Here is a 19,042-nt window from a genome sequence, read left to right on the forward strand (position 1 = left end):
GGTTCACAGAGACACGCGTGCGTTAATGAGGTGCGTCACGGACACCGGAGCGTATTGTGTGCGTTTACCGCGTAAATTACTCGTGTTTCACCGGAGGCGAACGGAACATTTTTGCCCCGCCTCCTTTTAAGTGTCGTTGTTTCCAGGACACCAAATAAACACGCGTCCCATGTACTGATTTCAGGCATCGCTGAACTCCGCTTACAGCTAAGACCTGAAAACAGTTATTTGCCCATAATTACAGCGTCCAGCCCATGGGGGGGTGGAGGATCAGGCCTGAAAAGGGACAGCGGGACACCACAGGAATAAAGAGCGTCTTGCAGACAACACAAGAACTCGGACAATGGAGACAACAGGACACACAACGCAATAATTGACACGTCATTTTGCGGTTGGAGCCATAAATCGGGCGAATGAGAACAGCGAGTAAATATGAGTATGAAATATAAATATAAAACACTGCCGTCTTGTACAGTCTGGTGTTCCTCTATATCCCGCCTCGGAGTGTTTGTTAAAGAAGGATTCGAACCCAGTTACTGCTGTCTGAGTGTGGTGTTTCACCAAAGTCCTACGGTAAGGGCTGGAAATGGGGGTTTGGACCCCATTTTTGCAACATGCTGTTGGGGACAGACCCTATTATTATTATTATTATTCTCTCAGGACTGGGACATCAACATCACTCCTGGCTACCTTCTCCTCCCCCCGGTCTTAAGGGGCAATGTATTCCACGGGGGCCCCAATTTCTCACAGCTCCTTCCTCCCGCACCTTCCTCATGCCCCCCCCACTCACCCACCCACCCACCTACCCACCAACTGACCTTCACAGATCCAGCACTTCTGAGTCACCCAAAACTCATCAGCAGAGTCCAATAATCCCCCCCATCATTAAATATGGTGTCAGTGTCGTCCTTGAGCGGCAACTTCAGCTGGGGGGGGGGGTCGGTGCGCCGCGGCCGATTCGTGTCGGTCGGCTGTGGGACCTTGGCGGCAGTTCATGACACACCGCAATAGCCGACCGGTAAAAACACAGTACGTGTCAACTTAACTCTCTCTCCGCGATATTGTATCTAATTTACAAAGACAGACTGATTTATTTATCCACGTAAGTTGGCTTGAACAAGAGTTCCAGACACACAAACGGACAGACGGACAGATCGCTAGGAAACGACACAATAATATGTTTAAAAGAAAATGTTTCTAAGAAAAATAACACACACACATTTTCAGAACCGCTTGTCCCTTACGGGGTCACGGGGAACCGGAGCCTACCCGGTAACACAGGGCGTAAGGCCGGAGGGGGAGGGGACACACCCAGGACGGGACGCCAGTCCGCCACAAAGCACCCCAAGCAGGACTCGAACCCCAGACCCACCGGAGAGCAGGACTGCAGTCCAACCCACTGCACCACCGCACCCCCTAAACTCCACTATTAAAGATTAAATCAGAAAAAAGTACGTGTGCAATGTTGTGGAAAAAAATGCTATGCAATATTCGGCTGAGGTAGTGATTATTGTTTATTCAAGTCCAGTCTCTACTCCATGGTGCTTTCCTGGTCAAGAGCCCGGATGGCCTGCGGGAAGAAGCTCCTCCTCATTCTCTCTGTGTTGGCCTTCAGGAAGCAAAAATGCTTCCCTGTCTGCAGCAGGGTGAAAAGTTAGTTTTTCGCATCTCCTCAAGTTTTATGCCGTTATTTATTTTGCATCAGTCATTTTTCTTTTGCACTTAAATGGGAGTTGTAGCTTAAGCATACAAATGTTATTGCTGCACAGAAGTGTTATTGTTGCTGCTGACTTGCAACACACACACACACACAGACTTCAGTTGCTCATCCTCCAGTAGATCAGAGAGCAGCTTCACTCCTGAGTCTCCTGGGTGATTGTAGCTCAGATCCAGTTCTCTCAGGTGTGAACAGGGGTTTGAACGCAGAGCTGAAGCCAAAGAAGCGCAGCCTCTCTCTGTGACACAACAGCCAGAGAGTCTTAGATGAATATTAAAACAGTCGCTGCATTCGATGTTTAGCAAAGCGGTTTTATTCCACTCATGACCCCCCCTCCCCCCCGAGGTGTGTGTTCCAGGCCTGGACTGCAGACAAACAGACTCTGTGCTCATTCGTCCAGCGTCGAGCCGTCCTCTGAATCGATGGCGTCCGTTCATCACGCGGCGACAGGGGGACCCAATTATTGTAGCTCTTGACAAAAGGGCGGCGCTTATTAATCTGACTTTAATACGACGGGCGCTGGCGACTGCAGGGAGGCACCGCCGGGGTTGCTGGGAGTCGGGGACGCGTCTCCCGGGACTTTGCGGCGCTCCGGCAGCGGTCGAGGCGTTTGTCAGCAGGAGGACCTTTGCGCCACCAAAAATATGGGCAGCGCCACGGTTCTACTGTGCGGGCGTTATTTCCAGTGCTCACCGACACACACAGACACAGAGACACACAAAGTAGGAACCACCCCAAGGTGCCGTTTCTTGCGCATCCCCTTCGCAACCCTCAGCCATTGACGTGCAAACAAAAGGATCCTGCAGCCAGAAGGGTGTGGGGACGTGGCTCCGCCCACAGTTCAAGTTTATTTCTCAAGAGTGAGACGCATGGCTCCGCCCACAGATTTGGTTCTTGCGGTGTGTCCCCTCCCCCTCCAGCCTTGCGCCCTGTGTTGCCGGGTTAGGCTCCAGTTCACCACGACCCTGTGCGTGAGTTGCTAAGACTCTAATTGAGCTGCTCATAGTGGCTCCTCCCACCTATTAAAGTGTCGCTGTGGCTCCGCCCACAGATTTGGCTCTCCCAATTGCCCCGCCCTCAGATGAGCCTGTCCCAGTGGCTCCACCCACTTTTGGCCACATTCATACGAGAGCTAACTTGAGTTGTATGGTCTGCTCCCCTGGTCTGGGGTGGGTTGAGCAGCAATTAGAAAAAGTTATGGGAAAAAATCCATAATGTCTGACAAAAATTACACTGTAGCGCTGACGCACAGGGAACGAATCGGATGAATACATTTGAGACCGCGTTCCAAACCCAAAGGTCTGATTTAGGGAACGGGCCGTGAGGGCGCAACCCCAGTTTGGACGCCCATAAAAATACCGTGAATGTGAGACGCAGGGGGTCGACGGCAGTACTGACAGCCCCCCTGACAAACCGCGGTATTTTTGGCAACTGGAGACGAGGGATGATCCCATCCCCTTCGGCGGGGGCAATTTGTCACGTCAAACTTTTCAGCGGCGAGGTAGGAAAAGGCACCGAAAACAAACACAACCCGGGGGGGGGTTCTACTGCGGTTCAGCGACAGTTCAGCCAGTTAAGTGTTTCTGGTCTCAAAGGGAGGCTCTTGGCCCCCGGGCTCTTGCATGTCGCCCATCTTTAGACACGAGCTGCAGTTTGGGGATTAGAGCTCATCCCGTACATGAAAGAGACACATGGAAATCCAGCATGGACCGAGAACACGACCAGAGAAGGACCGGTCTGTAACCGCGTTCCTCATTGTGGGCTTAGGGAACCCTGAACACATTTATTACTTCGGTATTAGCTGAGGGCACATGAATCCAAGAGCTAAACACTTTTTTTCCATAAATTTCGATTCAAGACAGTAAGATTCACTGAAACAGGAAATAATTATTTTATTATTGATTATTATAATTGAGCAGAATTAAAGCACCTGACATACAGTGGCTTATGAGGTTTGTAAGGTATGGTGAAAAAGCATCGGATGGTTGTTAGTTCTACTTCACTCTTACTGTATGTCACAGAGGGGCTTTAAAACAGGGACATTAGTTCCATCCGATGAGTTTATCGTCAGGTTTTAGGATATTAAATCTGAATGACTGTCTTCAGTCCTTAAGCCTCTGAGCCGCCTGTTCTTAGTATTATATTACTAAAATAAATAAGCTCATGGTCACATGCGGTCACATCTGGGTCCTTTATTACAGATGTTAGGTTTGAACGACGTGCGAAATAAAAACTCCTGATTTTATTTACATCACAGCGTCGCACTTATTGTTTCTAAGAACAAACCTGGAAAAGTGCCAGAAGTCCCACTTCAGATTGGACGGATCAGCGACAGGATGGTCCACTGGAGGCCCCTGAGGGGGTGGGGCTGGTGGGCTCTCCTCACCACTGCTTGCTCATTGGTATTCAGTGAGGGGAGCTGCGGGTTGGCAGCGGTGCAGCCGTCGCGGTGGGGGGTCCGAGGGGAAGCCCTGGACCCGTCCCATGTCCAGCTTGTCTCAGTCGGATCACACGAGATGAGGTTTCGCAGCCTCCATGTGCCCCCCCCCGACCCAAGGAGACCTGGTGGATACATGGGGTGTTGCTCTTCATTAGAGCTTGCTGGGGCTGCAATCGAAACCTCTTTAAAAAAATTCAAGGGATATGTCCCACAGTCCCACTGTGTCTCCTTTGAAATCTGTCCTCATTATGCATTGCAGAGAAGGACCCGGTTCTCCTTATTGTGGCACGAAGAAGCGATGGGACCCGAAGTCCATCAGTAGCGTCTCCATCCTGTGGTTCATCCGGCCGGCTGGGCTGCCAATCCACCGCGGTCGAGTTTCACAGCCCTTTAGTTTCGCCATCCATTCTCACCAGGACGTCTGCGCTCCGAGCCCTGTTCGCAGTCGTGGGGGAGCCCGTTTCACTTTGTTCCTCTCTCACCACAACGCCAGCGCTGCCAGGGTCACGGCGAGGACAGACGGGACGCACGGGGTGTGCGCGGGACACTCCGAAGAGCCGCGTGCGTGTCTCAGTGCCAGAACGGCGTTGCTGCGGTTGGTTGGGACGTCCACGTTGCAGACGAGGCCCTCGCAGCACGAGACGCACTCCTGCAGGACCGTGAAGGGACAGACGTCACCTCAGACCCGCTCGTGACACCTCATCCCGATCCTTCGCTGTCACTTCGGTTTTGTCCTCCTTTACAGGGAGTTGCCGCAACGCAACCGAGCAGCGGTCAGCCCGGCAGGGGACGCTCACCGTGTGACCCAGGCTCCCGCGGTGCCGGCAGCCCACGGCTCGGCAGTCCTCGAGGGTGGCGCAGCGCTTGGTCACCGAGCGGCTCTTCCCGTGGGGGCTGAAGCGGTGCATGGTCAGGCACAGATCTGTGTCTGCAGAAGGGTGGCACGAGAAAGCAGCAGTCAGGCTTCTACAGGGGTTCACTAACTGCTAACCCTAACTGGTGACCCTATCCCTAACCCTAACCGCTAACCACTAACCCTAACCCTAATGACTAACCACTAACTGCTAACCCTCATTTTATCAATGACATGAGTACATCTGTGATATTTTATCTTTTGTCAAAAGCAAATTAGACACTCAGCTTTACACCAGTTCACCCATTTTTATAGCAGGGTATTTTTACTGTACCCATTCAGGGTACAGCGATAGGAGGAGGATTTGAAGTGCGATCACTCAGGCCGTAAGGTGACGGTTCTTACCGGTGCGGCAAAGTCCTCGGTACGGTCATCAGTAACGCCCTCGGCGTCAGTGTGTACCTTTTAGTCGCGGTCACGTGACTGGACTCCCCCATCCCCCACCTTCCCATGAGCACTCACCCCGGGGGCACCACTTGTCCTCCGCCCAGCGGTTGCAGCTGTAGTTGTCCGAGGCGTGTTCACACGTGAAGCACTTGAAGCTCCGGGGGAAGGGTGTGGCTGCAAAACACACACACACACACACACACACACACACACACACACGTTAAACGCTGTAGCCCACAGCTGAGTCGGCACAAATGTTTGGTCCTCAAATGCAAACGATGACAGGCATAAATTACACGAGGTACTAGTAAGCACGCCAAACGTGGTAAATACCACAGTAAATGCAATCTGCGCACTGCTCTATGACACGGCGACAACACACACGCCCTACACCCCTTAGTCTGTCGTGTGTTTGGCAGCTCTTACCGCCCACGGGGGGTCTCACATCGTAGAAGTTGATGTTTTCGGCATCTCCCCCGTCGCTGATGGACGAGAGCAGAAGGAGCTGGAGAACGGCGATGCGGCGTAGCGCAGTGGGCGGAGCCATCGTCCCAGAGCACCAGGAGCCCAGAGAGTGCAAGGTCAAAGGTCAACAAATGTGTTCACCTGCTGGGGAAACGGGGCCTGTGAAATAATTCAGCATTCAGACACTCGGCGTAACAGCGACAGGGGTCCTTGGGCTCAAGAAGGGGTTCCGTTCCAACAACCACGCCGTAAGTCCACTTTGTCCCCTTGAGCCTCATATGAGCCATAATGATACATAATAACTAACACGCCTGAATGCTACATTGTATAACAGGGCTTTGTCATATTTTTTCCACTCATTTCCCATTTTATGCACGACAAAATAATACTTACAGTACATTGAATAATGTCCTAATGTAATGAACACGTATTTTCTATGAGATGTACGTCGCTTTGGAGAAAAGCGTCTGCTAAATGAATACATGGAAATGTAAACGAAAATAGTATAAATACAGTAAATTATTATATTTTCATGCTGTGCCACAATTTTAACTGTCATTTCTAAATCTCTTCTTTTGCGCTTTCTTTCCAGCACTTCCAGAACGCTCACTTTCTCCCTTGCTAGACGCGTCGAGACTTGAAGATAACATAGTAATGCCGATGGGACGGCTGCCACAAGTCGCACCGTCATAACTCGAGGACCACCTGTACAGTCATTGCAAGAATTACAATTGTTATTAATTACATTTATCTGACACTTTTCTCCAAAGCAACTTACAATGTTAATTTACTTACCATTATTTATCTATTTACACAGCTGGGTAATTTTAGAGGAATAATTCAGGGTAAGTACTTTGCACTGGGGTACTACAGGTAGAGGGAGGATTTGAACCCACAACCTTCAGATGAAAAGGCAGCACCTGTAATCACTGCACTACCAGCCGTCCCCTCAACAACTTTCACGTTGCGTGATGCTTTTCTCCCAAAGCAACTTCCGACATAAATGTACTTCCAATTATTTACTGTACAGAGCTGGGAAATTCTACTGGAGTCATTTAAGGTAAGTACCTTGCTCAGGGGTACTACAGCTGGAGCAGCAACTCGAACCTGTGACCTTTGGGTCTAAATACAACAGCGCTAAGCACTACGCCACCGGTTGTCCTCTTCTCTGGTGCTTTTCTATTAAGTGACTTACAATGTTAAAAAATGTATGTGGGTAATTTTTACTGTATTAGGGTTAGGACTTTGATCTGGGGTCTGAGGTCAGCAGTGGTATCCAAACCCTTGAATTTCAAGGACCGAGCTCTAACTGCCACGCCACCTGCTGCTTTGCTGAAAACAGGCCGAAAGCAGTGGGTGGAGCCACTTCGTCATCTAATCTCCAGCCCTTGACCTCTGACCCCAGGCAGGCGTGTGCTACCGAGACGCACGTGGAAAACCCGGACCGCACCAGAGACTGCCGTGGGCAGACGCTGGTCACGCGTGGAAACGGCCAACAGCGTGGGGTTAAGGGCACAGGGTCGATCGTTCAGCTTCCCGCCGCGTTGCCGATTCTCTGGAACTTTCTCTCGTACGGGCGGCACATTGGAAGCACGGCGCCGGGAAAGTGGTCGCCCTGTGGCACGTGTTGTCCATCAGAGACACAGTGAATGGCAGGAGGCCCATCTGGATGTCAAAGGAGCATGTTAATTCCCACATCATTGCGCACGCCCATGTGTGTGTGTGTGTGTGTGTGTGTGTGTGTGTGTACTGTTTGAGTTTGGATGGAGGTGTGGAGTGGGTGGGGCTAATTGACAGGGGTGGCACCCTGCCTCTCAATGCAGTCTTTGGTTCTGGCCCAGGGGCCAGCACCGTTCTAAGGTGGGTGGTTCAACCCGGTCTCGTCGCGTGGGAAAGTAAACAGGGCCTGGTGGCTGGAGCCGTCACACATGTCCAGCACCAGCACCAGGACCAGGACCAGCGGCTATGGGACTGACAGGTTCCAGTGAAAGACCCTCCAATCAAGAGCGAACACACGCAGCGTAAATGACGCATGTGACGAGCAGACAGGAATACGCACACCCCCTCGGTCACGACCGTGTCCTCGAAAGGTCAACCCACACAATGAAATGCGCAAACACCCGAAATAATAAACAATAACTACCTGGCAGCACACTGAAGAAAACACACGTGCGCACACACGTACGTGCATCTGCGCTGTAAGACCTAAAAGAAATCTGATGGAAATATGGAGATGGAAATATAGCCATTGAAATTTCAAAGGGGAAACGATAGGGAGAGCGAAAAATAAATGGACGGTTAAATCTGGAATGCATTCGATTGCCGTACGTTCGCGGACTAATGGGTTCCGGAGCGAAACACTGCCGCCTTTATCTTACGCTGCCAGTCCATCTGTAATCGGCTTTAGCGCCAAACCGTGCGCCAGTCCATTTGTGTGGACCGCTGTTTATTATTGTTTGGGCCGTTGCTATGGGGACCAAAAGCCCGAGCCGAAGCGCGTTGTCCCTCGGCGCCGGGGTGACCGTCCTGTGACAGCCGCAAGCGGCAGGATCCTCTCCGACGCCTTCCCCCATCACGTAGGACAGGACAGGGCAGGGCAGGGCAGCAAGTGGCGTGGTGGCCAGGGCACCACCTTCCACTCCAACTCTTGTGTTTAAGCGGGTCCGAAAGCCTACGTCCCACCGCGCTGCTCGGGCCCCTCCCCCGGCTGCCGAACCCGAACCATAAACACGCACTCTGGAGACAGACCCTAAATCCTCAGACTCCCACTTTGTTTATTGCTACCTGGTTGGCGGGGGAGGGGCGGACTGCTCCATTATAGTCTCGAGCCTTACCCCGGTAACACTGGTATCATCGCTCAGCACTAACTGGGTTTGCGCTAACGACCGCAGGTTGGTCCCCGTTCGCTGCCCGTCGCCGTGGGAAACGGCAACAGCCGCGATAAGACCGGAAGCTTGGGAGAAAACAGACATTAGGTGAGACACGATCGATAGGTTAAGTGCGCACGCTCCTTATCTCCGGAATGCGGTAAACAGGCCTATTGAGTAGGGTAAACGGCGCCTCTCGCGGGGCACTCGGCCCCAGACTGCGTCAAGGACAGGCCGAAGCCTCTGAGCAAACACCCCGCCGAGCGCCGGCTGCAGAGCTGCTTATCCAGCGTCAGTTTTACACAGCGTCGGAGCTCCTCGTACCGCAGGCGTCCCGGGACGGTGAGTCGGTTCAGCTCAAAGAGGCTCTGAAACACATTAAACGAACCAAGGCTCCGAAACACGCAGCGGCAGCAAACGCGGGGCAGGGCGAGCGCCTTCGAACACGGAGAGAACGCGCGAATACCACGCGCGCCGAGCCGCGCCGAGCCGCGTCCCTTCCCGTTTCCGGCGAGGCGATGCGCCTGTGCAAAAGGGCTCGTTACAAATGCGCACTTCAGAGATGGACATTAAATACATTCCATATACAGTAAGTACAGTCGAAGGTTTCGAGGCACAACCGCAGGCTCCATTACAACAAGCGGAAGCCACAACCTCCTGACCCGAGAAAGTGTCCCAGTTTCCTGAAGGTCTCTTAACCCTAAAGGCTCACATGAGCGCACAGCCAATTAATTTCACTCTTTTCATGTAGCACCTCTACTGCCTAAAAATGACAGATTTTTTTTTCCACTCAAACTTCAATATTAAAGTTAATATCACCAATAAGACATCATTTTACACACAATCCATATACAATATCAATCATTTTTCAATCAACTGGCATGCGATCGTGATTCGGTGATCGACGAAGAGCTGTTCTTACCCACAGGTCCCACGGCAGTCTGGCTCTGGTGGAAAAGACCCCAGACTGGAGTGGTTAAAGATCCCTGAGTGGACCCTCCCCCCGACTGTAACAATGACACCTTGCGATTGGGCAGGAAACCGAGGCAGCTGCGCGTGGTGTGAAGGTGACGGCAGCGTGTTACTGACCCTTTCGTTTTACTAGAGCAATTTAGGGTAAATACCGTGCTCAAGGGTACTACAGCTGGGGGTGGGATTCAAACCAGCAACCTTCTAGTCCAAAGGGTGCAGCCCCAACCACTATGTTACCAGCAGTTCTATTCAGCAGTGCTTCTATTTGGAGAAGAGAAAAGGTTCATATGCATTGTTAAAGGATGAAAAAGCATGCATGAGACACACATCTGACTGCAGAAGCGGAGAACTAAAGCAGGTCATAACCGCACTAAAACACACGTGGTGTGAAGGATCTCGTGGGTCTTTGCTGAGGTCCAAGGACAAGCTGACAGTGCTTTGGCTGCAGCGAGAACTGTTTGGATTTCGGGGAGATGACGACGGGAATCTAAAAAATCCACGAGGGCCCGTATCATCACACCCGCCCAACTGTGGTGCCGCCATCACCACACATTTCCCACAGAGAGCAGCGTAGTCGTGGGGTCGCTAACCGTGCAGGGAACTGAGGGCCCCCCGAGGACCCGCGTGAAGGTTTCGCACGACTGACCGCAGAGCCGTTGAGTGCAGGGAAACAAAGCAGACAGGAGAGAGCCGGTGTGTGTCAAACCCTCATGCCGGGTGAGGTCTTCATGGGAAACGTTACGGGCTGGACTTGGAAGCTCTGGAGATCATCAGCAGCCCTGGAGAACATGGTGCAACAGCAAGCGGAAATGCAGCGAGCTTCTTGACCCGACCTCAGGACCGGAGTTGCACGGCAGAACATCCGTATGGTCTAGGGAATCGGTCGGAAAAAGAATTACTTGGACGGGAACTTCTGGACCTGGATAGCGAGACACGAGGAGCAAATCCGATGACCCGAGGCGTCCGCCTTCCCGGTTGCTGCAGAACCGGGACTCCATTCATCGCGATCGATGAAACCCATCAGCGAAGCGATCGAATCCGCAGCACAAACACACAACAGCTGCCAAACAGAGGCCAAAATCAGCACGACAGGGCTCTCCTGGAATTGAACCGTGAACCGGCGCACCACCCGTGTGCTGTTTACCACAGGAAGTCAGAAGGTTTGCTGGGCATAAAACTCTCAAGAGAAAAGAAGAGGACCGTAACTGCCTTTGTTCTCCCTTTACGGCGCTCTCTGTGTGGGCGACTTCCTGCGTGAGAATGGCGGCAGTGCGGCGAAGGGAACCCTGCCGTAAAACACTGCCTGAACGCAACCTCCCGGCAAAGAGCGCCCGCCGCCGTGTCATTAAAGGGCCTCCTGCCGTGGGCGTTGCGGGGAGCGTGCTGTTGACCAAACAGGACCGTGAGACTGACCCGAACCGTCTTCAGCAGTAGAAATCAAAAAACAGACATTCCCTGGATCGCAAATGACAGGTCAGCCGACCGGGTTCGAGTCGTCAGACGGCGCCCGTGGTCTTCGCCATTCGAGAAATACTCTTGACCTGGTCCAGCTCGGCGAGGTTTCCAGGTAGAGGAAATCCATGCCATTGTACTGAAGTTGACTCTTGAAGACCACTTGTGGGGTTATCATGGTATCAGACAGTACGGAAGCTGTTTACCACGCTCCTTACACATGTGTCTTTAGACTTGGGGGGGGGGGTTAGGGTTAGGATTCAATCCCATGTCGAAAGCAAATATCCCCGACTGGCACCTTTCTCACATTCCTTCTTCTTGTACTTTTGCTCAAAGTGGTGGAATTCGAGAATAATTACACAATGTGAACAGAAATTTTATCATGTCCATTTTTTGCATTTGCCATTAAACATACTTTTGCTGTTAGTTTGTACTACAAGTCAGTTTTTAGAAAAATATTCCACATTCTTGAAATTAGCAAATTTTGGCGCCAGGTTCCGTACCGCTCACCCCATACGGGGCATGGGGAACCGGAGCCTAACCCGGCACGCAGGGCGTAAGGCCGGAGGGGGAGGGGACACACCCAGGACGGGACGCCAGTCCATCGCAAGGCACCCCAAGCGGGACTCAAACCCCAGACCCACCGAAAAGCAGGACCTGGACCAACCCACTGCGCCACCGCACCCCACGGCACCGGGTTCCAAGCACCGAATATTCCAGTACCTTTTAGGAAGTGATGTTTTCTAGAATGTTCTGCAGCCTTCTAAAATCTCCCAATGGTTGTAAAGAACCACACTAAAAAAACTGACATTCTGGAAGCATTAGCGGCATTCTTGTAAACTTTAACGAATCACGATCGACGCAAAGACCGACAACACATAAGAACTTTGAAAAATTTTGTTAGTTCGTGAATTAATTTTACTGAATTGCCACATTTATTACAGCTAAAGGCCACCAGTCAGTGATGTGTGTACCGAAGGGGCAGCTTGGAGACGGGAACGGAGCTGAAAAATTAAACTGTAACAACACTAATATCCAGGAATAAGGTCGAGAAATGTTGAACGTTTTTACCGCTCACCTACGTTGTAGTTTGAAGTCCGGCGACTTCCCCTTCGGTGCTGCGAAGCACCCACAGTCGGTGTGGAGAAAGCTGGAGGTGCCGTGCTGCAGAACAGTCCTCGCTGGGGCACCGGGACGCACATGGACTCCCAGCATCCCTTAGGCACTTGACCCCGTTCCCTTGTGCACGGGAGGCCTCCGCTCCACCCCCAGGAGCCCCTGCACCACACCCGCGCACTCATTACAAGCGGGGCCAGGAACCCGGGTGCCCCGATTGGCTGGTCGATCGCGTCTCCCGGTCGGACCGGGGGCGCGGGGCGGGGGGTTGGCACACCTCCACACAAGGCCCTCTTTGTGGGGCCTTGGAGATGGCGGCAGGGAAATGGATACTCCTCTCCACCCCCATCCTTGGGGCTGTCACAGGATCTGCTCCTGGTGACGGGAGTTCAGCCGGGCCCCTTGAACCCAGGGCCACAGAGATGACCGAGCAGCAGTCGCCAGCACATCTGAGAGCTTTAAGAACTCAGAGGCTTTCCGGACAGGAAGAGAGCCGATCGTCAGCATCTCTTTGGGTCAACGGCGGTCGCCTGGGCGGTTATGTTTATGGCACCCATCGTGTGACCTCAAATGTGGTGACAGCTCTGCGGTCCTCAACAGTCACGCTTGCTGAGCAACCCAGGCCACTTCTCTGCAGACATTTCCCTTTCCTTCATATTCACCGCAGCACCATACTGAGGGTTTCTGGCACATTCTTCCATTCTTCGATGGAACGTGGAAGGCAGCGCTCGACACACGGTCGAACCACGTTCGCTGAAACATTAAACTAATGGAAAGGAGAATGTGAAACGTCCTCCACAAAAACCCAACCAAAAAGTGCTTTCACACTCTGTGTGCACGCGCACACACACACACACACACACACACACACACACAGTGAACACACTGTTCTCTTCAGCCAATTGAGCACCTGAACGGGGCTCTGCGGTCCAGTCTGAATGCGAGATGCATTATTCATGAACACAAAAGTATGTCTGACTTCAGGTGGGAGTTTATCTTCCCAGAACAATGAGGGGTTTTGTCCGCAGCATAGCCTGGAATTAAAGCGGCAACCAAGCGGCTGCGGCATTCGGTAAGGCAAACGCAGGTGTGTGCGGTGCAGCACAATAACCAGGGCCCTCGGCTCCCTGATCTTTAGAACGTTGATCCTCCTCCGGTCTTCAGGTGTGCACGTCCTCACTCCTGCGCATTCATACAGCAGGTGGCACAGTGGTTAGCGTCACCCCCTCTGGACTCAGCGGTCAAAGGGTCAAATCCCACCTCCTGCTTAGTACCCTTGATCATGGTACCCTGAACTGATGAAGCAAAAAAAAAATACCCTGCTATATGAACAGATGTAAGGAGCTTCACAGTGTGAGTGACCATGGAGAAAAGCATCAGGGAAGCGAATACGAGTGGTGTGAACGTTCACCACTCGCCAGGTTCTCACTGTCCTGCACGTGTGGACATGATGGAAGGAAGAGGGTGAAACACAGAGGAAGGAGGAGCAGCTGTTAGTGTATGATTAAGACATTCCAGGGCTGAGAGGTAATCTCACACACACACAGGCGATAGTCTCCATTGCCCAAACATGGTTCTAACATAGGGTTCCACTCCAACCCTTCATCTCACCCATGACCTATAAGGGCAGGACACCAATGCATCTTGACAGAATGACACATGCAGTAGAAAATGACCCCCCCCCGCCATCAGGGTACCGGTCTAATCGCCTTGGTGGTATAGAGCAGCGAATACTTTTTTCGTTACTTTTTCATTTATTCCAGTGCATCCAGTTTATCTATCTATAGTGCTGCTTTAAAGAATGCGAAGCCCTCCTCCACTTTAATTTGACCACAAAATGGTTATTTAATAGTGTTTCTCACATGACACGATAGGTGAGTAATGACCATGTAACGACCATAATAACCATGTGTTGGTTTAGAGAAAATCGTGCATGTAGTAGAAACACACAAGTAGTGAAGGTGTGAAAAGAAGTGAAGCCCAAGTTGTGTTGGTTACACCAAGTAGGTAAGCGGAGTCAGGGGTGTAAATCATAATCACTTATTAATTTAATATGTTTATTTTAATATTTTCGCAAGAATAGCGACCATCCCTATAGGGTTCACGTACTTTCAAACAGCACTGTGCGTCTATAAGCGCCAAAATTATACATTCCTGAGAATTACATTCTTTTTACCTCTGAGAGCAGCAACAGGCTTTTATAAAACTAGGTGCAGCATTGTGAAAACAGTGTATTTTCTGCTGCTTTATTTCTGTGACAGTGTAGTGTACAATCTGTTTGGGTCTTGATCCCAAATCCCATGGGCAATATATTCATTCATTCATCCATTATCGTAACTACTTGTCCAGTGCAGGGTCACGGTGGTGCAGAGCCTATCCTGGTGAGGCAGGGTACACACTGGACAGGATGCCATTCCATTACAAGGAAATCACACACACACACACACACACACACACACACACACACACACACACGTACGCACGCACAATAAAATCTGCTGGAATTCCAACCAGGCGGCTAAACTGGTTTCCAGTCAACACTGGTCACTATGGTCAATAAAACAAGAACCTTTCGCAGGTCTGTTCCAAGAGCCTGGTTTCAATCGAGCATTAAACCGTGTGGGCCATGGTGACGGTTGCCCTTTCTCTGTCATCCTGATCCTCTCGTTAAACCTCAAAAAAGGTTTTTTTTTTTTTTTTTTTAAACTGTGTTTGATAAACCAGTCACAGACAGACAGAGAGAGAGAGAGAGAGAGAGAGAGAGAGAGAGAGAGAGAGAGAGGCTCCTGTTAAATGGGGATCAATAAACCCTGAGCCGACCGTACCGGTTCCTTCTGATGTTCACTCATCACCCCTGATCTAATCTTCCTCGATGGTGAGAGACTGAGAGGCCCTTTCCTGTGATCATCATCAGTCCCCCCTCGACCGTTTAATTGATGCGCTGAGGCTCTACCTGGGAGACGTGCCGAAACAGAGAGCCGCAGTAGCAGAAGAGGCCGTCGCTCCACAACATGACCGTCATACTAAATGACACAAAGTCACTATGTGGCGTCACCGGCGTCAAATTACATTTCACATACTTATTACAAAATTCAGTGTGATACTATCAGGAACAGTTTGTTGGTAGTTTCCTAGAACAGAGACATAAGTTAAATAGAAAGGAACAAGAAAACTCCCGAAACTGTCTGAAATATGGATCATAGAGCACACATCGAAACCGGAAGCACTCGACCTGTCAGAAAAACTCGAGTGTGCGAGATGATGGAGGTGGATCCAGAACGAGTCCGGAACGGTTGAAGATGACCTCTGACCTCAGGGGACCAAGTGCAGCAGCAGGACTCCCTGTCATTCAAAAATAAATATAATAAGGAAGGCATCACTATATAATAAAGAGTCATTAGAGTGCAAAGTAAAGGTGTGTTCAGAAATACCCACCGGCAGGTCGGGGTAGAGAGGCTCTGCCTGCGGTTCCCAAGGCACGAATGCAGAAATGGTGTGTGAAAGCGGTCTGTGGGTTGGGACAGGTTGATGAATTCCTGCTCGTACCCGACGCAATGGGAGCGCACCTTTCAACCTTTTTTTTTTTTCGAAATAGATGGAGCCCTGTTTTCATCCGTTATCGACCAGAGGGAAAAACACAGCCGGCGCCTTCTCTCGGCCCCCTGCTTTTCGCGGTCACTGCTGTGACCGTCTTTAAGGAGCGCTCGCCATCAATTCTACACGCGTACGCCGGTCCCAGTCGGAGGGGGACACGTGAGGAACGGGGGGTCCGTAGTTTCACAGGGGACACGACCGCATTATAACGAAGGGGATGAGAGGGGTCAAGGAACAAAGTGCTGTGAACGTACGGCGAACGGCATTAGCGGAATAACGAATAAATAAAACAGTCGCGGTCGAGAGCCACACCAAGGACAAATATTTAACGTGTTCACTATTAATCTTGCCGAGCTGTCAGGTCTCTTTCAACACGGGCGTTCCCTGTGGGGTGAAGCTCCGCCCACCGTCTCATTTCGGAACTTCAGAGCAGTACTGCGCAATAATTCGAGCACAGTGCAGTGTGGTACAGTGAGTTTTCTACTGCCTTAAAGAGGGGTCACGGTACACATTCCTCTTCAGCCCTGCACACAGTTGGCAACAGGTATGACTGTTAAAGTGGTACAGGTGCTGCTGACCAGGGAGGGAGCAGAAAGGGACCATCGGGAAGGAAAATGGGACAGTTGAGCCCAAGGTTGCATCCCGTCCGGGGACACGAGGACCCAAGAGCCCAGACAGCCACAGAAAGGGTCCACAGTGAGGTAGCTGGGGTGTGTGTGTGTGTGTGTGTGTGGAGGGGAGGGGTTGGGGTAATTTACTGCTTGGGAAGATGCCTGGAGCAGACCTGGGGGGTGGAGGGGTCAGCAGGGTGGCAAGACACAGGTGCTGGAAGAGCTCCATAGTGGAGGAACTGGAGGAACCTAGGAGGGGCTGGATGTGGTAAAACACCCTTTGCAAACACCCCAGCCATGGAATACCAGTAGATCTACGAACCGTACCTTAACCAACACGCTGCCCATAGTCTTTTACCCTAATCTTGGATGGCAGTTGTACCAGAGTCGATCACCGGATAATCACGCACACTCATTCCGTCACACACTTTGAGTAAATTACAGTCAACAGTTCGCCTGAAACACGTCTTTTGACTGTGGCAGGAAACCAGAGCATCGGTAGCAAACCAATGCCAAACTGAGGAGATCATGCAAACTCCACAGATGCCGAACAGGGACCGAACCCAAATCCAAAGGCACAGCCCAGGAGGTGTGTGTAGAGCCAAAAAGAAGTTATTATGAAAGGTAATGTGAAAATAAATTATCAAGAAGCTGTTTAACTTGTGAAGGAGGTGCGGCGGTGCAGCGGGTTTGGCCTGTGCCTGCTCTCTGGTAGGTCTGGGGTTCGAGTCCCACTTGGAGTGCCTTGCGGCGGACTGGCGTCCCGTCTGGGTGTGTCCCCTCCCCCTCCGGCCTTGCCCCCCGCGTTGCCGGGTTAGGCTCCGGCTCACCACGACCCCGCTTGGGACAAGTAGTTTCAGTCAATGTGTTTCATGGGAAGAACATCTTTTTCTACAAGTGTCTGCTATCAGACAAGTGCTAAATTCTTTACTCTGTCCAGGACCCGATTTGCATAATTAAATAATAAAGGGGCTCAGAGGGGCCCTTCCTGACCCCCCCTCCCCCCGGTCACTTTGCACCTGTCTGATCAGGACAGACGGCAGTTAAAAACAGGGAGGGGGGACAGTCAGTCCAGTCAGGGTGGTCACCGACTCCTGCTCAAGGAGGACAGGACCTTCAGTCTACCTGCAGACTTAAGGACTTTGACACCCCTGTCCAACAACAACAATCATTGAAAAGTCCACACTAAGAGAAGACTATTTTTCCGCTTCAGCCATTAAGTGCTTTGCATTTTATGAAAACTGCAATTTCACTGTGACCGCAGGAAGGGTTAACTGAGGATAAATACAAACTATCCTCCTGGATACAGAGCTGTCTTTTCCCTCAATCCTCTTACATTTATTCATCTAACTGATGCTTTTCTGTAAAGTGACTTAGAATGTTAATCCATTTACAGTTATTTACCAATATATAGAGCTGGGTAATTTTACTGGAGCAATTCTAGGTAAGTACTTTGCCCAACTGTACTACAGCCAGAGGTGAGATTTGAACCCGTGACCCTTGGGTCCAAAGCCAGCAGCTCTAACCATTACACTTCCAGCTGTGTCCCAGTTAGCATCCTCCTCTTCTAACAAAGTGAAAAACTGAACCACCCAACACAGCTTACACAACTGAATTAATTAACAATTAAATTAATTAACAGGAACAATTAACAGTAAACACCCAGATGTAACTGAAGATGTAAGTGGTGGGTTTGCATTTTTAATTATTGGTTGATTACTGTACTGCTTTGCATACTCAAGGACGATTTAAAACACACATAGAGTCAGTTTTCTTCACACTGAAGACGAGTTTACTGAAACACCGGAATCCCTTACCTGGAGCAGGCGTCACACTCCGTGACGTGTTTCCCTTTCCGTTCCACTGTGTTCTATCAGAGCTGTGTTTTAGCTTGTCTCACCTCGTGGCAACTGGCATCGCTGAGGTAAACGGAAGCCCCTCCCTCCCCCCTGAATCTTCGTTCCTCAGCCCCTCCCCACCCGACAGCCTGGCACGAGCGGGACGTTCTCGAGGGCGTCGGTTTGCGTTCGTGTGACTGCTTTTTACAATTTTCTTCAACAGAAAAAACTGAAGACGCGCTGAATTCAAAATGAAGGAAAAAATGAAGGACTGGCGTTCGTGATATTTCGCACAAAGATGGGAGAGCAGAGTCAAGCTCGATTTTGGAGGGAAGACGTCGTCGACGAACGATTCCCGCCAAAATGCTCCTGTTCCAAAAAATAAAAACATTTTTTGTAACCTCGAGTGTATTCTACCATTTTTGCCCGAAATCTTATTTATAAAGATCGATATTCAGTGCAATATTTGTAAAATGGACTATTTCACTTGATAAATATTGCAGTCGCATAGACTATGTACACATTAATCTGCAAAAATATGCAAGAAGAATGACCATTTTGCACAGGGATGTAGAAATTCACAACTCTGAAGATCAGCAGCATCTTCCGAAGGATGTAGAGATGCACAAAGACGTAATTAAATAATAAAGGGAACGCACAAATCAATCAA

At 50.8% G+C, this 19,042-nt stretch overlaps 1 protein-coding gene across 4 annotated transcripts; it reads right to left on the reverse strand.

Moving 5' to 3' along the window:
- Positions 1-4,298: 4,298 nt before the first annotated feature.
- On the reverse strand, positions 4,299-18,378 carry lypd6b (LY6/PLAUR domain containing 6B). Of its 4 annotated transcripts, none has more exons than XM_029256910.1 (5): positions 18,352-18,378; positions 5,884-6,063; positions 5,533-5,631; positions 4,955-5,085; positions 4,299-4,806 (listed from the first exon to the last, which is right to left on the reverse strand). In XM_029256910.1, exons 2-5 carry the CDS (start codon positions 6,002-6,004, stop codon positions 4,636-4,638), a joined length of 522 nt encoding a protein of 173 aa, XP_029112743.1. In that variant the 5' UTR covers positions 6,005-6,063; positions 18,352-18,378; the 3' UTR covers positions 4,299-4,635. The 4 variants fall into 4 exon arrangements, with proteins under 4 accessions (XP_029112743.1, XP_029112742.1, XP_029112744.1 ...); XM_029256909.1 differs by lacking the exon at positions 18,352-18,378 and adding an exon at positions 15,283-15,418 and having other exon boundaries at positions 5,884-6,066; XM_029256911.1 differs by lacking the exon at positions 18,352-18,378 and adding an exon at positions 12,292-12,309.
- Positions 18,379-19,042: the final 664 nt, after the last annotated feature.

Source organism: Scleropages formosus, chromosome 12 (genome assembly GCF_900964775.1).
Source record: "Scleropages formosus chromosome 12, fSclFor1.1, whole genome shotgun sequence".
NCBI lineage: Eukaryota > Metazoa > Chordata > Actinopteri > Osteoglossiformes > Osteoglossidae > Scleropages > Scleropages formosus.

Excerpts from the sequence above, each read along its gene's own strand:
- lypd6b (XM_029256910.1), bottom strand. The coding sequence starts at position 6,004 with ATGGCTCCGCCCACTGCGCTACGCCGCATCGCCGTTCTCCAGCTCCTT. Across the intron at positions 5,632-5,883 it reads TGTGAGACCCCCCGTGGGCG|CCACACCCTTCCCCCGGAGC; the intron begins GTAAGAGCTGCC and ends TGTGTTTTGCAG. Across the intron at positions 5,086-5,532 it reads GGACAAGTGGTGCCCCCGGG|ACACAGATCTGTGCCTGACC; the intron begins GTGAGTGCTCAT and ends ACCCTTCTGCAG.